The 22,622-nt window shown below is 41.4% G+C and overlaps 3 protein-coding genes across 3 annotated transcripts; all 3 read left to right on the forward strand.

The window, feature by feature from the left end:
* Positions 1 to 608: 608 nt before the first annotated feature.
* Positions 609 to 5,879, forward strand: LOC306932149 (pepsin A-like; the record flags this gene model as incomplete). The annotated part of the gene is made up of 9 exons (XM_079513850.1): positions 609 to 625; positions 2,895 to 3,006; positions 3,732 to 3,843; positions 4,333 to 4,451; positions 4,558 to 4,745; positions 4,854 to 4,970; positions 5,063 to 5,198; positions 5,542 to 5,640; positions 5,730 to 5,879. The coding sequence occupies 9 exons, from the start codon at positions 609 to 611 to the stop codon at positions 5,877 to 5,879; spliced, it is 1,050 nt and encodes a 349-aa protein (XP_079369976.1).
* A 1,583-nt stretch (positions 5,880 to 7,462) lies between these two features.
* LOC306932151 (pepsin A-like) lies at positions 7,463 to 11,541 on the forward strand (the record flags this gene model as incomplete). The annotated part of the gene is made up of 9 exons (XM_079513852.1): positions 7,463 to 7,518; positions 8,351 to 8,468; positions 9,214 to 9,331; positions 9,679 to 9,797; positions 9,885 to 10,081; positions 10,280 to 10,396; positions 10,499 to 10,634; positions 11,188 to 11,286; positions 11,392 to 11,541. The coding sequence occupies 9 exons, from the start codon at positions 7,463 to 7,465 to the stop codon at positions 11,539 to 11,541; spliced, it is 1,110 nt and encodes a 369-aa protein (XP_079369978.1).
* A 4,426-nt stretch (positions 11,542 to 15,967) lies between these two features.
* On the forward strand, positions 15,968 to 19,707 carry LOC306932152 (pepsin A-like; the record flags this gene model as incomplete). Its single annotated transcript, XM_079513853.1, has 9 exons — positions 15,968 to 16,023; positions 16,549 to 16,666; positions 17,348 to 17,465; positions 17,804 to 17,922; positions 18,019 to 18,215; positions 18,395 to 18,511; positions 18,627 to 18,762; positions 19,335 to 19,433; positions 19,558 to 19,707. 9 exons carry the CDS (start codon positions 15,968 to 15,970, stop codon positions 19,705 to 19,707), a joined length of 1,110 nt encoding a protein of 369 aa, XP_079369979.1.
* Between the last annotated feature and the right edge of the window lie 2,915 nt (positions 19,708 to 22,622).

A 22,622-nucleotide genomic window follows, 5' to 3' on the forward strand; every position in this document is an offset into this window, starting at 1 on the left:
ACACTAACATTGTATCCAGGATGTGCAAGAAGAGATTAACTCTGAGAAACTATTTGAGCCTTGAGGGCCCATTTCAAATGACCCCCCAGGAACTTACGGTATGCAGCGCCACTGTATTACTATACTTGTGAGGATGGTAATTTTACAACTGCATATTGAGCACAGTTTGGCTATTTTGGATACATGTGCGACAGTATCGCACAACTGTCTAAATATAAATCATGTCTAAATCTAATATGTTTAGAACCATGCATCACATTCCACTACATTTGTGGCCCTCACAAGTATCGCGATAAAATGCACGCACGCACGCACGCACGCACGCACGTACGCACACACACACATACACACACACACACACACACACACACACACACACACACACACACACACACACACACACACACACACACACACACACACAAACAACCACACACACACACACACACACACACACACACACACACACACACACACACACACACACACACACACACACATACACTTTGTGCCATTCAATCGGGTTGTTGATTGAGCCGGCCTCTAATTTTAGCCGCAGTCTCCCAGCTCCTGACCAGAGTGGTCCTGCCTGGTGGGTCCGTGGCGGAATGAACAGGAAGCAGAGGTGATTAATCGCTGTCATGTGTGGCACGACACGGGAGCCAGCCTTAGGGAGAGGCACCCTGCTGGAAGTACCGTTAACACGCAATGGCCTAACTACTGTGGTTGTTGTTGTTGTTGTTGGTGTTGTTGTCGTCAGGACAGAGGCTGGTGTTCCTGTATGCTTTCCCTGTGTGTGGACATAAATAAATTGTTAAACTGTGTGTGTGTGTGTGTGTGTGTGTGTGTGTGTGTGTGTGTGTGTGTGTGTGTGTGTGTGTGTGTGTGTGTGTGTGTGTGTGTGTAGCCTACTTGTATTTATATACCGGTAGGCTACTTGTGAGGGCCAAATGTCCCCACAAGAATAGTAGAATTTGATAAATAGTATCAACTACTTAAAGACATGGCATTTATAAAATTGGCATCCTGAAATGCATGTGCTTGAGTGTGCGTGCGTGCGTGTGTGCGTGCGTGCGTGCGTGCGTGCGTGCGTGCGTGCGTGCGCGCGTGTGACCTACATATCGCACACACTCGCTCAGTGAACTTGTGGCTCGTTTCAAAGGTTAGGTAACCAGTGTTGATATGGTGCCATGTTTACATGGTTACATAAAAAAACTGACAACATCATCAAATGTTAGACTGACTGTTAGAATGTTAGACTGACGAGGCGCAGAGAGACACAGTTTGATGTTAAAGCATCAGAAAGTGTAAGTTAGTATGTTCTCAAACTGTTTCATTTCAAGAACCCCCCTGTTTGGTATATATTAGACCCAGGGAACCCCATAACTCTGAGGGTGTACAAATGGAACCAAATGGACTCGCAATGGGTCCATTTGGTTCACAAGATTGAATTAAATCTATCAATTCCTTGACAGGTTGTTAAACATCTATACTCGACTCATGAGACATTCAGAGGGGATAACAAAAGTTATTGACAAGAACAACTTGGGACTGATCGATTGAGTAACATCTTCTTCAGGGTTGGACAATTATTATTTAGCTGTTTAATATCTCTCTCTCTCTCGTTAGCAGGCAACAGTGCAGCACTATCTCTCTCTCTCTGTTTCTGGCACAACAGCGCCACCTTTGCCCCTACTGGACCACTGGCACCACTCAAAAAACAGGGACATACAGTAATTGTTTTCCATGATCTCAGGCAATACAATTTCATGACATCATAGCTGGATTTATGATCCATTTGAAGAACTTACAAGTTGTGCTACTGTATAGGTTATATGCTTGTGTGGGGTCACGTTGTAAACACAAACACAAATGCACAAATGCAAACAAAATGCAATACTAATATAAAACATTTATTTTATTTTGGAATTGCAATCCAGTAATCTTTTTTTATCACATGTTTCCAACATCTTTTTTCCAATACTATGTTGATATCAACTACAGTGCAATACAGTACCTCTGGCAGAACTCGTATCTGATCGCAATGTCAATAGTAAAAGCACTTCAGAAAACTATAGCTATCTTAAATTTCCAGAGATATGGCCAAGTTATCATGCTTTTTGGTGACAAGGCATTTTCGGGACACAATGGACTGTATATAAGGACAGTGTCTTTCACTCTCTGAGTCCAGCAGCAAAGTTAACAACCATGAAGTGTCTTGTTGTCCTCTGTGCCCTGGTGGCTCTCTCTGAATGTCTCCACAGGTAAGAACCATCTGGCTGACTGAAGCCATTTCTACACCTCTATTGTATGTACATGTATATGTATATGAATGAAGATTCAGGTTTTATTTGTCACTCACTCGTATACAATTGTGCACAATGTTGAGGTGATATGCTCCACACACTGTTCAAACAATATACAACAAGATTAAATTACGGGGAATAATACAGGTTCATAAAGTAAAGAAGTAAAAACAAGAAAAACATTTAACAGCAAACGGTAAGAGGGTATACAGAATGTGATGGGAGGATAAATTATCAATCTGCATATACAGAATATATAATATGCAGTATATCCTATACATAAAGTAGTGCAACGTACAGAAATGTAATTATTGAAAGCTTGATGAAAATCTTGTCATTGTGTTCCGATGGAAACGATAAGCCATTCAAGGCTATTTTTCACACTAAGTCATTCAGAAGTCTGAATGTCTGAATGTCATAAAGTAAGGGGCTGTTTCCTATCGTGAAAATGCATTATTATGAATGGATGGACAGAGATAATAACCTCTATTGCCATGCAGTATTATTGCATTGCAGTAGGTGAAGAGCTTATAATCTGAATTTGTGCATGACTTTATTACTGATTCTTTTCTCACTGTGTGTGTGAAGGATGCCCCTGATCAAGGGGAAACATAAACGCAAGTCTCCACAGGAGTACCTGAAGAAATACTCCCTTGATGCTGAGTTCCAAGCAACGGCGACGTTGACCAATGATTATGAAGTAAGTCAGCAGAATGTCCAACTTTGACAAAATGTATACTACATTGTACAACTGTTAAATAAATAATAAAAATAACAGATTGGCCGTACAACTAAGAATTAATTAGGCTTTAGTTCGTCTCATTATCTAATGAATGACAGTCAGGGACATTGTAAGCCATTATTGTAAAAGCAGCAGACAATTTAATCACCTAAATCTTCAGTCCTTTAGCGTTCGTCCTTTTGTGTTCAGAATTCATATACATGTATATTCTAGTACTGTATATGTATATGCTATTGTACATTTTGAGGTAATTTTATTTTACTTCATTTCTTTATACTTTATACTTCTACTCCACTAGGAGTAGGAGTTAAATATAGTACTTTTTACTCCACCACAATAATTTGATTTTTTTAAGTTACTAAGCTAACTTGTAGATTCAGATTATTATTACAAAACATACAATAACCATTTAAGGCTTATACATTGTAACACAATGCAACAGGTTTTGAGCTTGTAGATAATGTCATTTTTGAAATGTATTTTATTTTAAAGGTGACATTCTGCATAATTAATGACTTCTACATTTTGTACTTTGTGTACAGTATATCAAACCAAATACTTTTACACTCAAGTACAATTTTGAATACAGGACTTTAACTTGTAACAGTATTTCTATATGGTATTGATATCTGAGTGCTTCTTCCACCTGTTATGTTTTTCATCTATTGCTGTCTCATCTCCAGATGCTCTACTATGGGGTGGTCTCCATTGGCACTCCTCCACAGTCCTTCACCGTTCAAATTGACACGGGCTCTTCCAACCTCTGGGTGTCCTCCGTCTACTGCACCGCCTGTCGTGAGTACTGTGAACTAAAATAAAAAATACTTAATTTATCCCTGAGGGACAGTACAGACAGTTAGGGCCCGGGTGTAGGTCTTCCATAAGGGGCCCAAGTGCATGGACTGATGCATAGCTGAGTGGTTAGTGAGCCCCCCTGGGAAGCCAGAGGCTCTGGTTGGCCCAAGGTTCAATTCCAGGCCAGGCCAGCAACGTGTCGATGTGTTATCCTGAAATTTCACGGATGTGCAAGTATACAGTGACCAAAAGAAAACACCCCAAGGAGTTGGGACTGTTCTATTCTATGATCCACAACATTCTACCGACTTTGTAGGACAAAGGTTTTTCAAATGTCTTGTTACTGTTTGTTGAAAGGTTCAGTTTGTATAATTGCCTACATTTGCATACTGTACATGAAGAGTCAAGACACATGGTCTGTAATAGAATATCCAATTTACCTTCTGTCATATGCACAGACCCAAAAAAAAAACACAATTTGTTTTACAGAGAACCACCAGAAGTTCAACCCTTCCACCTCTTCCACCTTCCAGTGGGGCAGCCAGGCTATCTCCATTACGTATGGGTCAGGCTTCATGACTGGAGAACTGGGCATTGACACTGTTGAGGTAATTGAAGATTGACTTCACTTGTCAAATCTGACAATTATCTGCATATTGTGCCTCTCTCCACCATGAGTAGGAACGTTTATTAACCGCTAACTTTGGTTTCCAGATTGGGGGGATTTCAGTGACCCAGCAGACATTTGGAGTCGCCAAGACGGAGGATAACGAGGAGTCCACAGACGGTCTCCTGGGAATGGCCTTCCAGGCCCTTGCCTCTGACAACGTGGAGCCTGTCTTTCAAAACATGGTTCAGCAGAACCTGGTGTCTCAGCCAATGTTCTCTCTCTACCTGACCGGGTACTGAAATAGTGTGCAGTTGTGTTTGTATGTGTTTGTGTAAAATGGTAAATATACTGCATGTGTGTTCCTCTGATACAAAAATATTTGTCTTCCCTGCTCCCTTAGCAACGACCAGCAGGGCAGTGAGCTGGTGTTTGGTGGTTATGACGAGAGCCACTTCACCGGACAACTCACTTGGATCCCCTTGACCTCTGCGACCTGGTATGAGATCAAGATGGACAGGTAAGGTGCAAACGCTTTCTACTTTACAGCAGCAAAACCTTGCCTACATGGAGAATTCTATTTAATTCTGCTTCTTCTATTGCTCGTAACAGTGTTACCATCAACGGAAATATTGTGGCCTGTGCCGGTGGCTGCAATGCTATCATTGACTCTGGCACTTCTCTCGTTATGGGACCACAGAACGGCATAAACAACATCAATGCCTGGGTTGGAGCCAGCAGCACCAGCGTGAGATACCTGCAGTTTCTTCTATTTCCTTTCTTATTTCCCCAATTTAGAATATATAAGTTATCAAATTGACACCTCATCAAAAGGAGACTCCTACCTACATGGCAAGTTGGCACACAGCCTCATATTAGTATCTTCTACAGGTGTAGATAATTCACCGACAGGAGTTTAACCACCGAGGCAGTGACCACCTAGCCAGATATTATCCCTTACTTATTATTAGTGAGGGCCAATTATAAGATACCGTATGTTGAAAGAGTGGCCCTTTAATCAACTTTAAATAAAAATAGGTACCACCACTGTTACTGCTAAAAAGTAAAAACACATTATATACTTTATACAGAACTCAGTGAGCTGCCAGAACATCCAGAGCATGCCTGATGTGACCTTCACTCTCAATGGACACGCCTTCACCATCCCTGCCTCTGCCTACGTTATGCAGGTCAGTCTACACACTCTAATGTACACCTAAAATTCAAACTATCAACAATTATGTGTGAGTGAAATACACACCCTCCTCTCTCTCTCCAGTGGGGCTCTGGTTGCAGCACTGGCTTTGGCAGCATGGGCAGCGGCGGTGGAGTTGACAGCCTCTGGATCCTGGGAGATGTCTTCATGAGGCAGTACTACTCCGTCTTTGACATGGGCTCGAAGTACGTTGGACTGGCCCCAGCTGTGTAATCAAACCAAGCAACCCAATGGATAATCAATATAACTCTATATGACTTCCTGTATCCGGACTGTAGCCTATGATTGTATGGTTGTAAAGTACTTGCACAAATTGGAAACTGTCTAAGTTGTAATAATAAATGTAATGTTATATTTTGAATAAAATACATTATAGCAAATAAGGGAAATAAATAGTTTTTTCCCCCCCTCATCTATCTATAAAGGCACAGAATATGTGTGTGCCTGATGGACCGGCCGTGAACCCTAAATGACATGACAACATACAACCCTGACATCCAGTCCGATGGGTTTTGCATTCTCAATTGCCATCACTCTAGTATTATGAAATTGCCGTATTAGACCTAGACTGTGTGAGGTATTGTCTGTACACACGCACGCACGCACGCACGCACGCACGCACGCACGCACGCACGCACGCACGCACGCACGCACGCACACACACACACACACACACATACAGTACCTGCTGTATGGGTGTGAGATTCACATGAGGCATGCAAAACACAGACAGAGAGGAACAGAGACATATTATTATTTCAATGAATTTAGAATATATTGAGCATAATTGAGCATAGATATACGTATGAAGCATAGATTGGCGTCAGGGCTCTGTCCCTATGCATTCCCTGTAACATTAACCTTTTAATTTTAAAGATTGTTAGACATCTCTGTCCACTCATGAGACATTCAGATTCGGTTAAGAGATATTCTATTGACAAGAACACCTTGGGAAAGAATTGGGTCCCATGCCTGCCTGGTCTATTGAGAAACATTTTTCTCCGGGTTTGGACAATTATCATTTTTAGATATGTATTAATACAAAAATCACACCTGTGTGAAGTGAGGGGCGCTCTTATCATCATACATCATCATGACGTAGAATAGACACTATGCCTATTTGTTCAGACACTATGACGTAAAATTCTCCATTCATTGTCAATGGGAATTTAATGTTTGTTTAAGACGAAGTTTGTGGATGGTAACTAAAAGATAGATAATAGATGGATATTTTAAACAGGAACTTATAAGTTTTTCTTTTTTCAACCATCTCAGGTAAAGGTAACACAATTTCACAACATCATAGTAGCATTTATATCCATTTGAAGAATGATGCTACTATAGGCTATGCTTGCATGGGGACTTAACTGTATTACAAAGTTTAGGGGAGACAATGAGTTTCATCCTAGCATTTACCAAGGCATCAAGGCAGAACTGCCAGTCAAAGCGAAGACTGGCCAATCACAGCACGTCCTTGTGAAATATTCTGGGGTAATGATTGGGTGATGAAGGCCATACCATTGGCAGCTGCCATGATATTTCTGTCCAAAGTGTATAAGTACACAACGTTTTTTCCATATCCCCTTTCCAAGACTATATCAACTATTGTACATACAGTAAAGTAGCTCTCTGATGTGAATGTCAATATAGTAAAAGCATTTCAGAGATATGGCCATATCTCACCAAGTTATCATGCTATTTGGTGGAAAGGCATTTTGGGAACACAATGAACTGTATATAAGGATGGCGTCTTTCACCATATTTTCACTCTGAGTCCAGCAGCAAAGTTAACAACCATGAAGTGGCTTGTTGTCCTCTGTGCCCTGGTGGCTCTCTCTGAATGTCTCCACAGGTAAGAACCACCTGGCTGAATGAAGTCTGTTGATGTTTGAAGATTCAAAAGGTTTTATTTGTCACTCACTCCTGTAGGCTTAAGTGTGCACAATGGAATATTGGTGTGACATGCTCCACGTACTGTGCTAATAATACAGTATATAACAACAGGATTTAATAACAGGATATTACACACGTTTAAAAAAAAGTAAAAGTGTGGAGTCTGTGTGGAGTTTGCATGTTCTCCCCGTGTCGCCTAGGGTAGGTACCCTCACAAAAAACATGCAGTAATCCTGGTCTCTAAACTGCCTCCCCCTGGCCACCCGGGGCACCTGATGGAGGGGAAAGGAACTGGTTGGAATAACGTGTTCCTTCCACGCGCTACGTCCAACCAGGGAAACTCCCCCCTGTCAGGTGTAAAGGAGTAACTCAGGAATGAAAGAAGCATGAGTTCAAGTCCGTTGCTCTCCCCATGTCCCCCATATATGGGGACTAGGCTGGCGGAGGGTGTGTAGAGCCCAGGATCACATTAGATAATTGACACAGGGGTGAAAAATGGGTTACAAAATCGTGGGATAAAAATTATAAAAAAAAGTAAAAGAAAGAAAAACATTTAGCAGCAATACAGAATAATTATGATGAGAGAATAATATAGCCAAGCCTATACATAATACAAAGTAAAGAAATTGTATTATTGTAAGCTAAGGCTTGATGACAATCCTGCCATCATGTCCCGATGGAAATGACAAGCTATTTTGATGTACCTTTTCAAAGCTATTCAGAGATGCACTGCAAAGGATAATAAAGCACGGGCTTGGTAATATTACTGATCATTTTCCCACTGTGTGTAGGATGCCCCTGATCAAGATGAAATCTCCACACAAATCTCCACGGGACATCGTCAAGAAGTTCTATCCCAATGCTGAAGTCTTCCAGACTGAAACTGAGCCTTTGACCAATTATTACGACGTAAGTTCAGGCCAGCAGAATGACAAACTTTAAACCTGAAAAAAAACTTGACTTCATCGTCCATTAAAGATAACATAAAAATGAGAAAATAAGAATGAATTGGGCTATACTTCTACTTCACTACATCTCAAATATTGTACTTTTTACTCCACTACAATATATGAAAACTTTAGTTAATAGTTACTTTGCAGATTTAGATAATTATATACACACATTCATCAATTAAGCCCTACTGTCCTTTGGTTTTTGCGAAATGCTGTGAGCTTGTCGATCTGCTATGTTTTAAATATCTTGATAATGTTTGTATAACTTTGAAAAACAAGTAAATGAGCCATTCTGCTTAATGAGTACTTTTAAATTATGTATTTTGATGCCAATACTTTACTCAACTTTACTCTTTTACTTTACTCAAGTAATATTTTGAATACAGGACTTTTACTTGTAAAATAATATTTCTACATTGTGGTATTGCTATCTTTACTAAAAATCGCACCTGTGCGAATTAACTGAGCGGTGCAGTGTGTGTGTGTGTGTGTGTGTGTGTGTGTGTGTGTGCGTGTGCGTGTGTGTGTGTGTGTGTGTGTGTGTGTGTGTGTGTGTGTGTGTGTCGCTGCTCAACAATGCCACTTTAGGTCACCCAGCAGTATTGCTCAGACAGACATAGGGACATACATATAGACACACACACACACACACATATATTCACTCAATGACCTATGACCTCATTGCTGTGTGTCACCTGCAGATCTACTACTATGGAGTGGTCTCCATTGGCACTCCTCCACAGTCCTTCACCTTTCAAATTGACACTGGCTCTTCCAACCTCTGGGTGGACTCTGTCTACTGCACCGGCCAGACCTGTCGTGAGTACTGTTAACTTAAAAAACAACAATACTTTAGTTATCCCTGAGAGGCAAATTCTAACAAACGACAGTACAGACAGTCAGGGGGCCTACACTAGGTCTGCCATAAAGCCCCTGCACCATGGGTACACTGGGTAGGAAGTGGAACGGGCTAGAAGAATGGACCAACCCCTACGCCACCCATTTCCAATTTGTATAGTTTGTTACTATACTGTTGCTGCTAAATAAATTCAGTGTGTATAGTGAAGACTGTTGTTTTAGTTAGTCCAATAATAGTTCTGATTGACTCAGTCCAATGTATAGCTTCTCTCAAATGTATAGCTAATAGACACAATTATGTTTTACAGAGAACCAAAAGAAATTCGACCCACAGCAGTCATCCACCTTCAAGTGGGGCAGCCAGTCACTGTCCATTCAGTATGGTTCAGGCCACATGACTGGATATCTCGGCATTGATACTATCGAGGTAATTGAAAGAAGCCAAGACCACTTGGCAAATCTGACAATTATGTCCTCTCCAACAGGTACTTTAATTGGTTACCTTGGTTTCCAGGTTGCTGGAGTTACTGTGGCCCAGCAGACATTTGGAATGGCCGGGACGGAAGATTCTATGCTTGGTAGTATGCCGTGTGAAGGAATCTTTGGACTTGCCTTCCAGTCCATTGCTGTTGACAATGTGGTGCCTGTCTTTGACAATATGATTCAGCAGAACCTGGTGTCTCAGCAACTCTTCTCTCTGTACCTGAGCCGGTACTGAACTAGTATGGCATAGTGTCTATGTTTATGTTTGTGTACAATGGTAAATATGATGTTTGTGTAGTACATGTACAGGTATATCAGGAATGTATACTGTAAGCATTACATGTATATGTACTGTACAGTATATTTAAATGTATGCGTGATAATTTCATCTAATACTAAAATATGTGTCTCCCCTGCTCCCATTAGGAATGAACAGCAGGGCAGTGAGCTGATCTTCGGTGGTGTTGATGAGAGCCACTACACCGGACAAATCACCTGGATCCCCTTGATCTCTGAGAGCTGGTATCAGGTCTATATGGACAGGTGAAAATACATTTCACTATCACACTTTTTAAAAGTTGATACCAGAAACACATTGCCTACACAAAGGATACTCCTATTAATTCTGCTTCTGCCATTGCTCAGTATTACCATCAACGGACAAATTGTGGCCTGTGATGGTGGCTGCCATGCTATCATTGACTCCGGCACTGCCCTCATCGTTGGCCCAAGCAATGGCATAAACAACATGAATGCCGGGGTTGGTGCCAGCAGCACCAGCGTGAGATACCTGCAGTTTCTTCTATTTCCTTTCTTATTTCCCCAATTTAGAATATACATAAGTTATCAAATTGACACCTCATCAAAAGGAGACTCCTACCTACATGGCAACATGAACAAGTTGGCATATTAGTATCTGCTATTCGCTTCCTCCACCCCTATATGCACAATTAGAAAAGACAAACAAAAATAATAAAGAAATACAAATTCGGAATGACTAATTGCACAATTTCCATCTATCCACTCTGTGTCAGCTCAGAAACCTGCCTACCAGTGACATCACAGTCTTTCTCTTTCTGGAAAGTTAGCGTGCTGAAATAGAAGCTATTGTTGCTACTGGCATTAAAAACATTACCTACCGATTATGTCACTGGCACGCAGGTTTATAAACAGTCCAAAGAACTGCTCTGAGACTCAGACCAAGAAATTACATGCCATCTTATAATGAGCATGAGCACCAATTATAAGTTGAAAATGCACAAAGTGGTTAAAATAAAATGAAGTACCACTGCTGTTGCTGCTAAAAAGAAAAACACATAACATTCTTTATACAGAACACAGTGAGCTGCCAGAACATCCAGAGCATGCCTGATGTGACCTTCACTCTAAATGGACACGCCTTCACCATCCCTGCCTCTGCCTACGTTATGCAGGTCAGTCTACCCACTCTAATAGACCCATACAGTACATTATGCACACAACAGTTACAGTTACAAATTCTTTGTGAGTGAAATACACGTCCTCCTCTTTTTCTCCAGTGGGGCTCTGGTTGCAGCACTGGCTTTGAAGGCTTTGGCAGCGGTCGTGGAATTGGCCAGCTGTGGTTCCTGGGAGATGTCTTCATGAGGCAGTACTATTCCATCTTTGACGTCGGGACGAAGTACGTTGGACTGGCCCAGGCTGTGTAATCAAACCAAGCAACCCAATGGATAATCAATAACTCTATGATTTCCTAAGGAGGCCGTCGTGAAACTGACCAAGTTGTAATAGTAAATCTGTTATATCAAATTTTGAATAAAATATACTGTTGCAAAAAAAGCGAAATAAATACATTTCTTTTTTTTCCTCTTTCCATCCTATATAATTGACTAAGGCCGTCCGGTCCTTATGTCACTATGACTCAGCCATAACCATAAGGATAAGGAGTACTTTGTACCGTTTGTAGCAAATGCCTGTAAATAAGCTAAGAGACCTTTTGCTTGTACCGTCCGTGGCAAAATCTTGTACATATCTAAGAACCACACAGAAGAAAACCCTTTACCTGTACTTTTTGTGGCAAAAACGCTCAACATTATTTATTTTCCCTGCCTTGATCTCTTTAACCCCCTCCCCTCCTCTTCCTTTTCTTTGAAAAAATTAATTTCACCAACCTTTTTACCTGCAAAGCTGTGATGTGAGAATAAATCTCATTAAATCAGTCCGTAATCCCTAAATTCTATCAAGTATAACAACCAGTGCTCTGACAGTATTGGCCATCCTAATGTGTGTGTGTGTGTGAGGTATTGTCTATACACCCACATACACCTGCATGATACCCTGTGCCCCTGCATAAGCACATTCATAAGTGGCAAGTGCACACGGACTGTGAACTGGCAAGTGCACACAGACTGTCCGTGTGCAAGTGCACACGGACTGTGAAACTCGTTAAATTTCATCATGCTTTAAGTAGCAGAGCCCCCTTTTTGAAACTAGCTCCTTGCCACTCGCCCTACACACTTCCACTTGGTTTGAGCATTGATATATAAATCATAGAGACGGCACTGGATGAGATGGGAATCCCAGGGCCATCTCTATTATTTATATATCTATGCTCAAACCAAGTGGAAGTGTGTAGGGCGAGTGGCGAGGAGCTATAGTTTAAAAAAGGGCCTATGAGTCATGTGACATGTCAAACTAGGGGGTTTTCATGATTCTGAATCCATTCCAAGCATTTGTTTTGCACGAAAAACACTCCTTGGCCTAAAAGCGGCCATAGCTGTCATCACAAATGTGATGAGGTCAGCACAAATGTGATGAGCACATTTGGGCACATTTTGGCAAGTGGCTATGGCCGAATTTAGGCCAAGGAGTGTTTTTCGTGCAAAACTAATGCTTGGAATGGATTCAGAATCATTAAAAGTGTCACGGTAGCAGAGTGACTGAACCCAAAATGCAGAAGCACAAGCAAAGTAGTTTCAAAAACTGTTTTATTGAATCAGAATGGCAGCTTAGCTTACAATCAAAAATGGGAAAGCAAGCATTAACTCAGGGAAGCCCAAAAGTCCAAACTGTTCAAAAGTACAAATCAACAGTTGGCAAAACTAAACAAGACTAAATCCAAAACTAAACAAGGCACAAGGCACAGGAAGTCCAGAAAAATGCAAAACCTTACAGAAGGAACGAGGATTTCCAGGTACAGAAGAACACAGGAACACCAAGATGAGCACCGGACAATGATTTATGTACTGACAGTTTGTGTGTGCAATGAGTCCAGTATTTATAGGAAGCAGGTTAATGGCAAAGGGTTCACAGGTGTGTAATGGGAAGCACTGCAGGGCTGATGAGAGTTGGAGACAGGTGTGTAGTGTGAAGGAATGGAATGAGGGAGTGGCCAGGGAGGAGACATGGTCTGTGGAGTGGCAGACCATGACAAAAAGCCCCTAGTTTGTCACAATTGTCACATGCTACTTAAAGCATGATAACATTTGGGAAATGTTGCCCTATATTGGTTGTCTATGGTGTGGTAGGCTATACAAAAATGGCCCTAACTTTTTTTCGCGATGTTTCCGGCAGAGCAGGCCTCTCATTCTGTGGACCGTAATGACTAAATGAATAGAAAAAACACAAATAAAAAGTACGACATGACATCACAGGTACCTGTCCAATTTTGGGCCTGTGGCTCCCCGGCTATTATGTATGGTGGACCAGCGTCTGACTGCATGTGGTGGCATGTTTACATATACATATTAAACCATCACTGACCAAACGATCAAAAGTTAGACTAAATTCAAATGAGGCATGCACGACGTAGACAGAGACAAACCGAGATGTAGAGTGATGTCACTGTACTATCATTGGTTTGTGCTGCCTGGCTACAATTTGGCCACTGAGGGAACCTTTCTACTTGTTTTAGATTTCAAGATCAAACTAGAAAAAGTGCCCTTCTGGGCACAGAGGATAGGAGTGTGAGTGTGATGTTTGGCAAAATGTTTAGGAGCAATATAAGGAGTGTGTGTGTGTGTGTGTGTGTGTGTGTGTGTGTGTGTGTGTGTGTGTGTGTGTGTGTGTGTGTGACGTGGCTTGGCCTGTTGTAGCGCCACCATGAGGCTGATTTGAAAACTCAAGTTTGCACAGTTTCACCACAATCGGACGCTGCGTTGAGTAGTTGTGGCGATTTGTACAAAACGGGTACAAAGCGGGCTACTCCTGAAAAGTTTAGAAGCCAACCGTAGCCAATGAGGGTGGATTATGAGAAATCAAACAAACCCGTCTTGATCACATGACTATGGAGAGCATGTGTACCGATTTGCGTGAAATTTGGATACAATCTGAAGGAGTAATATTAGAAAATGCGTTTTACATATGTCGGCCTCCTGGTGGCGCTATAAAGAGCAGATGTGAAAAATTCCAGGAAAAGGTTTTTCCTTGGCCTCTAGGGAGTTGGCATACAAAGTTATCCACAGATCCGTGCAGTTAGAGGTAAAAACACTTTTCGGCCTCATGGCGCCACCATGAGGCTGAGTTGAAAATGTTCATGTGGCATTTCTTCCTCGGCCTAGTGGGAATGTGCGTGCACAATTTCACGGAAATCACACAATGTGTTCATGATTTGCAGCATTTTGTTTGAAATTGAGCACTCCTGCGAACTTTGGAAGCCAATCTTAGCCAATGAGGAATCTGAAAGACCCGTTTCGTTGAATGGCTCTAGAGAGACTGTGTACCAATTTGCGTGATGTTTGGACAAAATCTGTAGGTGTACTGTCCAAAAACTTGTTTTGCACAAAGTGGCCTCCTGGTGGCGCTATAACAGGCCGTTCTGGAAATTTTGGGGCAGAGGTTCATCGTTGGCATCCAGGGAGTGTGTGTGCAAAATTTGGCATCGACCGGGTTAACGGTGCCGGAGATTAGCTGGTCACAGATGGACGGACGGACACACGGACGGACGGAGTGCAAAACATACTCTCTCCCCATGCCTTCGGCCTGGTGGAGACAATAAATGTAAACGTCCAAAAATCAAATTTCTTCACAGGGCTGAACTAGATAAATGTGCTCCTCTGAGAGTCGGAGCACATCTCCGCCAGGTCAGGTAGCTTATTGAGGTCCAGCAAAGTTTGGAATCCAGTCACAGATGAAAATGTGCGTGGCTTATTTGGGGAGTTGCGAGTTTATACCATGTTGGTATATATGTACTGACGTCAAGCGATGACGCTGAAATAAGTTATAAAGGAGTAGGGTTATATACGTTTTTTACTTCTCCCTACTCCTTTCCGAACATATAAAAGTAAAACACTTGCGGCCAGCGAGGCTTGTTTTTTTTGTTGTTGTTGTTTTTGTTTTGGGAATATTATTTTATTTGTTTCTATGTTGCACTTCTTTGACTTTTTTGTCTAATTTTATCATGTTCGGAATAAAGTTTTTCATAAAGTTTTTTATTCAATCCAAGGAATTCAAGGGAAAATAATTTTGATTTTGATTTTATATTACTCCTACAGATTGTGTCCAAACATCACGCAAATCGGTTCACATTATCTCTATAGTCATGTGATCAAGATGCATCTGTCAGATATTTTGTATTCCATTCTGATTGGCTAATATTAACATCTAAAGTTTGCAGGAGTGGCTCGTTTTGAATAGAATGGTTCAAATCATGAATTCAGCGATTGCAGTGAAACTTTGCACGCACATTCCTATACCAGGCGGAAGAAATGCCACCCTTTTCACATTGGCCTATTATAGCGCCACCATGAGGCTGTTTTTGCAAATATATATATATATATATATATTACTCCTACAAATTTTGTCCAAACAACAAGACGTCCATGTCATCAAGACGAACCTGATTGGCTAAGATTGACTTCTATACTACCTGGCCTGGTGGATTTTCCAATATCCCTTTCCCAAGAATATGTTGTTATCAACTACATACAGTACAGTAGCTCTGGCAAAGTTGTTCTGGTCTGAATGTCAATATAGTAAAAGCAAATTAAAACTAGTTATCTTGGATTGTCAGAGATATGGCCATATCTCACCAAGTTATCATGTTATTTGGTGACATGGAAAATTTTCGGGACACAATGGACTGTATATAAGGACAGTGTCTTTCACTCTCTGAGTCCAGCAGCAAAGTTAACAACCATGAAGTGTCTTGTTGTCCTCTGTGCCCTGGTGGCTCTCTCTGAATGTCTCCACAGGTAAGAACCACCTGGCTGATTGAAGCGATACACCGTCTGAGCATTTTTGTATAATACGAATGATTCATGAATCATGAGAGGTTTTATTTGTTACTCACTCTTATACAAATGTGCACAGTGAAATTTGGTGTAACATGCTCCACAGACACATAATAACAAGATTTAATTTAAACACAATATAATACAAGTTTAAAAAATAAATACATACAAACAAGAAAAAGGTTCATCAACAATAAATATTAAAGGGAGTAGGCCTATGTACAGAATATGATGAGAGAACAATATAGCAATAAGGATATACAGAATTCATAGTATGCAGTATAGCCTATAGTGCAAATACATTTATATTATTTTAAGCCAAAGCTTGATGACATTATTGGCATCATGTCTCGATGGAAAAGTTATTTTGTTTGATCTTTTCAAAGCTATTCCGACTAATAAGCTATATTCATTCATCCACTGCACTGCAAAGGATAATCAGAAAGGGCTTGGTAATATTAGTGATCTTTTTCTCACTGTGTGTAGGATGCCTCTGATCAAGCTGAAATCTCCGCATAAATCTGGACAGGAGGTCCTCAAGAAGTTCTATCCCAATGCTGAGGTCTTCCAGACTGAAACTGAGCCTTTGACCAATTATTACGACGTAAGTTCAGGCCATCAGAATGACAAACTTTAAACCTGATTGACTTCATCGTCCATTAAAGATAACATAAAAATAACAGTTCAACTAAGAATGAATTGGGCTATACTTCTACTCCACTATACATCTCAAATATTGTACTTTTTACTCCACTACAATATTTGAAAACTTTAGTTAATAGTTACTTTGCAGATTTAGATAATTATATACACACATTCATCAATTAAGCCCTACTGTCCTTTGGTTTTTCGAAAACAGTTTGTGATGCGAAATGCTGTGAGCTTGTCGATCTGCTATGTTTTAAATATCTTGATAATGTTTTTGGGGAAAAAAAGTAAATGGGCCATTCTGTTTAATGAGTACTTTTAAATTATGTATTTTGATGCCAATACTTTACTCAACTTTACTCTTTTACTTTACTCAAGTAATATTGAATACAGGACGTAATATTTCTACATTGTGGTATTGCTGTCTTTACTAAAAATCGCTCCCGTGCGAATTAACAGAGCGGTGCAGTGTGTGTGTGTGTGTGTGTGTGTGTGTGTGTGTGTGTGTCGCTGCTCAACAATGCCACTTTAGGTCACCCAGCAGTATTGCTCAGACAGACATAGGGACATACATACAGACATACACACATATAGTCGCTCAATGACCTATGACCTCATTGCTGTGTGTCACCTGCAGATCTACTACTATGGAGTGGTCTCCATTGGCACTCCTCCACAGTCCTTCACCTTTCAAATTGACACTGGCTCTTCCAACCTCTGGGTGGACTCTGTCTACTGCACCGGCCAGACCTGTCGTGAGTACTGTTAACTTAAAAAACAACAATACTTTAGTTATCCCTGAGAGGCAAATTCTAACAACGACAGTACAGACAGTCAGGGGGCCTACACTAGGTCTGCCATAAAGCACCGTGGGTACACTGGGTAGGAAGTGAAACGGGCTAGAAGAATGGACCAACCCCTACGCCACCCATTTCCAATTTGTATAGTTTGTTACTATATTGTTGCTGCTAAATCAATTCAGTGTGTATAGTGAAGACTTGTTCTTCTTACTCCAATAATAGTTCTGATTGACTCAGTCCAATTTATACCTCCTCTCAAATGTATAGCTAATAGACACAATTATGTTTTACAGAGAACCAAAAGAAATTCGACCCACAGCAGTCATCCACCTTCAAGTGGGGCAGCCAGTCACTGTCCATTCAGTATGGTTCAGGCCACATGACTGGATATCTCGGCATTGATACTATCGAGGTAATTGAAAGAAGCCACTCAAGCCAGGACCACTTGGCAAATCTGACAATTATGTCCTCTCCACCAGATACTTGAATTGGTTACCTTGGTTTCCAGGTTGCTGGAGTTACTGTGGCCCAGCAGACATTTGGAATCGCCCAGACGGAAGATTCTATGCTTGGTAGCATGCCGTGTGATGGAATCTTTGGACTTGCCTTCCAGTCCATTGCTGCTGACAATGTGGTGCCTGTCTTTGACAATATGATTCAGCAGAACCTGGTGTCTCAGCAACTCTTCTCTCTGTACCTGAGCCGGTACTGAACTAGTATGGCATAGTGTCTGTTTATGTTTGTGTAGTACATGTACAAGTATATCAGGAATATATACTGTAAGCATTACATGTATATGTACTGTACAGTACCCTGTATATTTAAATGTATGCGTGATAATCTAATACTAATACTAAAATATGTGTCTTCCCTGCTCCCATTAGGAATGAACAGCAGGGCAGTGAGCTGATCTTCGGTGGTGTTGATGAGAGCCACTACACCGGACAAATCACCTGGATCCCCTTGACCTCTGAGAGCTGGTATCAGGTCCAGATGGACAGGTGAAAACGCATTCCACTCTTATCACACAATATTCACTTTTTAAAAGTTGATACCAGAAACACATTTGCCTACACAAAGGATACTCCTATTAATTCTGCTTCTGCCATTGCTCAGTATTACCATCAACGGACAAGTTGTGGCCTGTGCCGGTGGCTGCCATGCTATCATTGACTCCGGCACTGCCCTCATTGTTGGCCCAAGCAATGGCATAAACAACATGAATGCCGGGGTTGGAGCCAGCACCACCAGCGTGAGATACCTGCAGTTTCTTCTATTTCCTTTCTTATTTCCCCAATTTAGAATATACATAAGTTATCAAATTGATACCTCATCAAAAGGAGACTCCTACCTACATGGCAAGTTGGCACACAGGCTCATATTAGTATCTGCTACAGGTGTAGCAGATACATGCACCCCATTTCCTATTCGCTTCCTCCACCCCTATATGCACAATTAGAAAAGACAGATAAAAATAATAAAGAAATACAAATTCGGAATGACTAATTGCACAATTTCCATCTATCCACTCTGTGTCTTATTGGAGGGCTGTGGTCAGCTCAGAAACCTGCCTACCAGTGACATCATCAATGGAGATTCAAAGCGAATAGAAATCACAATCTTTCTCTTTCTGGAAAGTTAGCGTGCTGAAATAGAAGCTATTGTTGCTACTGGCATTAAAAAAACCTCCAAAACCTCCAAAGTCCAAAGAACTGCTCTGAGACTCAGACCAAGATGCCATCTTTTAATGAGCATATGAGCACCAATTATAAGTTGAAAATGCACAAAGTGGTTAAAAATTAACACATACAATTCTTTATACAGAACACAGTGAGCTGCCAGAGCATCCAGAGCATGCCTGATGTGACCTTCACTCTAAATGGACACGCCTTCACCATCCCTGCCTCTGCCTACGTTATGCAGGTCAGTCTACCCACTCTAATGTACATACAGTACATATGCACACAACAGTTACAGACTAGAAGAAGACATGTAAAACTATCAAAGTCTTTGTGAGTGAAATACACGTCCTCCTCTCTTTCTCCAGTGGGGCTCTGGTTGCAGCACTGGCTTTGGCAGCCTTGGCAGTGGTGGTGGAATTGACCAGCTGTGGATCCTGGGAGATGTCTTCATGAGGCAGTACTACTCCGTCTTTGACGTCGGGGCGAAGTACGTTGGACTGGCCCCAGCTGCGTAATCAAACCAAGCAACCCAATGGATAATCAATAACTCTATGATTTCCTAAGGAGGCCGTTGTGAAACTGACCAAGTTGTAATAGTAAATCTGTTATATCAAATTATGAATAAAATATACTGTTGCAAAAAAAGCTAAATAAATACATTTATTTATTTTTTTCTCTTTCCATCCTATATAAAATTGACTTAAGGGAGGAAAGGCCGTCCGGTCCTTATGTCACTATGACTCAGCCATAACCATAAGGATAAGGAGTACTTTGTACAGTTTGTAGCAAATGCCTGTAAATAAGCTAAGAGACCTTTTGCTTGTACCGTCCGTTTGTGGCAAAATCTTGTACATATCTAAGAACCACACAGAAGAAAACCCTTTACCTGTACTTTTTGTGGCAAAAACCCGCTCAACATTATTTATTTTCCCTGCCTTGGGGCAGTATTATGCGTGTCTTAAGTACCAGGTCTTATTACTTAACTTAAGACCTGGAGGCGTGATCAATGCCATTTGGCCACTCAGAATAGCCAAATGGCATTGACCACCCCTCCAGGTCTTAAATTAAGTCATAAGACCTGGTACTTAAGACACGCATAATACTGCCCTTGATCTCTTTAACCCCCTCCCCTCCTCTTCCTTTTCTTTGAAAAAATGAAAAATTAATTTCACCAACTTTTTTACCTGCAAAGCTGTGATGTGAGAATAAATCTCATTAAATCAGTCCGTAATCCCTAAATTCTATCAAGTATAACAACCAGTGCTCTGACAGTATTGGCCGTCCTAATGTGTGTGTGTGAGGTATTGTCTATACACCCACATACACCTGCATGATACCCTGTGCCCCTGCATAAGCACATTCATAAGTGGCAAGTGCACACGGACTGTGAACTTGTTGCTCGTTAAATTTCATCATGCTTTAAGTAGCAGAGCCCCCTTTTTGAAACTAGCTCTTTGCCACTCGCCCTACACACTTCCACTTGGTTTGAGCATTGATATATAAATCATAGAGACGGCACTGGATGGGATGGGAATCCCAGGGCCATCTCTATTATTTATAATATAAATAATAGAGATGGCCCTGGGATTCCCAGCATATATCTATGCTCAAACCAAGTGGAAGTGTGTAGGGCGAGTGGCGAGGAGCTATAGTTTCAAAAAGGGCCTATGAGTCATGTGACATGTCTAACTAGGGGGTTTTCATGATTCTGAATCCATTCCAAGCATTTGTTTTGCACGAAAAACACTCCTTGGCCTAAAAACGGCCATAGCTGTCATCACAAATGTGATGAGGTCAGCACAAATGTGATGAGCACATTTGGGCACATTTTGGCAAGTGGCTATGGCCGAATTTAGGCCAAGGAGTGTTTTTCGTGCAAAAATAATGCTTGGAATGGATTCAGAATCATGAAGACCCCCTAGTTTGACATGTCACAATTGTCACATGCTACTTAAAGCATGATAACATTTGGGAAATGTTGCCCTATATTGGTTGTCTATGGTGTGGTAGGCTATACAAAAATGGCCCTAACTTTTTTTTGCGCTGTTTCCGGCAGAGCCTCTCATTCTGTGGACCTTAATGACCAAATTAATAGAAAAAATCACACCTGTGTGAACTGAGTGGTGCCGGTCTTATATAGCCTGATCAGCTGTGGTCTGACGTAATGTCAGTGTCCATAGTAACCATGCTCACCTGTGCACGGACACGTACACAGGTACACAAACATACAGACAAAGCTGGTTGTTGGAGTGGTTTGCACCACTCAAAAACACATATAAAAAGTACGACATGACATCACATGTCCTGTCCAATTTTGGGCCTGTGGCTCCCCGGCTATTATGTATGGTGGACCAGCGTCTGACTGCATGTGGTGGCAAGTTTACATATACATATTAAACCATCACTGACCAAACGATCAAAAGTTAGACTAAATTCAAACGTCCAAAAATCTAATTTCTCCACAGGGCTGAACTAGATAAATGTGCTCCTCTGAGAGTCGGAGCACATCTCCGCCAGGTCAGGTAGCTTATTGAGGTCCAGCAAAGTTTGGAATCCAGTCACAGATGGAAATGTGCGTGGCTTATTTGGGGAGTTGCGTAGTAATCCAAGGAATTCAAGGGAAAATAATTTAGATTTTTTTTATATTACTCCTACAGATTGTGTCCAAACATCACGCAAATCGGTTCACATTATCTCTATAGTCATGTGACCTAAGGAAATGCAACAACTACAGAGGGATTACCTTACTTTGTGTGCCCAGTAAGATCTTCAATCGGATCATCCTTAACCGTCTCCAGGAAGCTGTAGACAAGAGGCTAAGGGACCAGCAAGCTGGTTTCAGAAAAGATCGCTCATGCACAGACCAAATAGCAACACTACGCATCATCATTGAACATTCTATTGAATGGAACACGTCCTTGTACATCAACTTCATTGACTTTGAGAAAGCTTTCGACAGTTTGGATAGGGCAACACTATGGCAACTAATGGACCACTATGGAATCCCCACCAAGATCATAAACCTCATTAAGAACTCCTACGATGGAACCTCATGCAAAATTATGCATGCAGGCCAGCTTTCCCAGAGCTTCGAGGTCAAGACAGGCGTCAAGCAGGGATGTCTACTTTCACCATTCCTGTTCCTCCTGGCAATCGACTGGATAATGAGGGAAACAACTGAAGGGAGGAGGAATGGAATTCAGTGGACAATGTGGGAGCAGCTGGATGATCTGGATTTTGCGGACGACATAGCTCTCCTTTCACATACACATACACAGATGCAAGAGAAAACAGACAGACTCTCACAAACTGCAATAAAAACCTCTCACCCCCAATATAGCAAAAACACAGGTGATCAAGATCCATGCCAAAACCATCAACCCTATCCTTATGAAAAACACTGCCCTAGAAGAGGTAGACGCTTTTACCT

This window comes from Electrona antarctica (genome assembly GCF_951216825.1).
Source record: "Electrona antarctica genome assembly, chromosome: 11".
Lineage (NCBI taxonomy): Eukaryota > Metazoa > Chordata > Actinopteri > Myctophiformes > Myctophidae > Electrona > Electrona antarctica.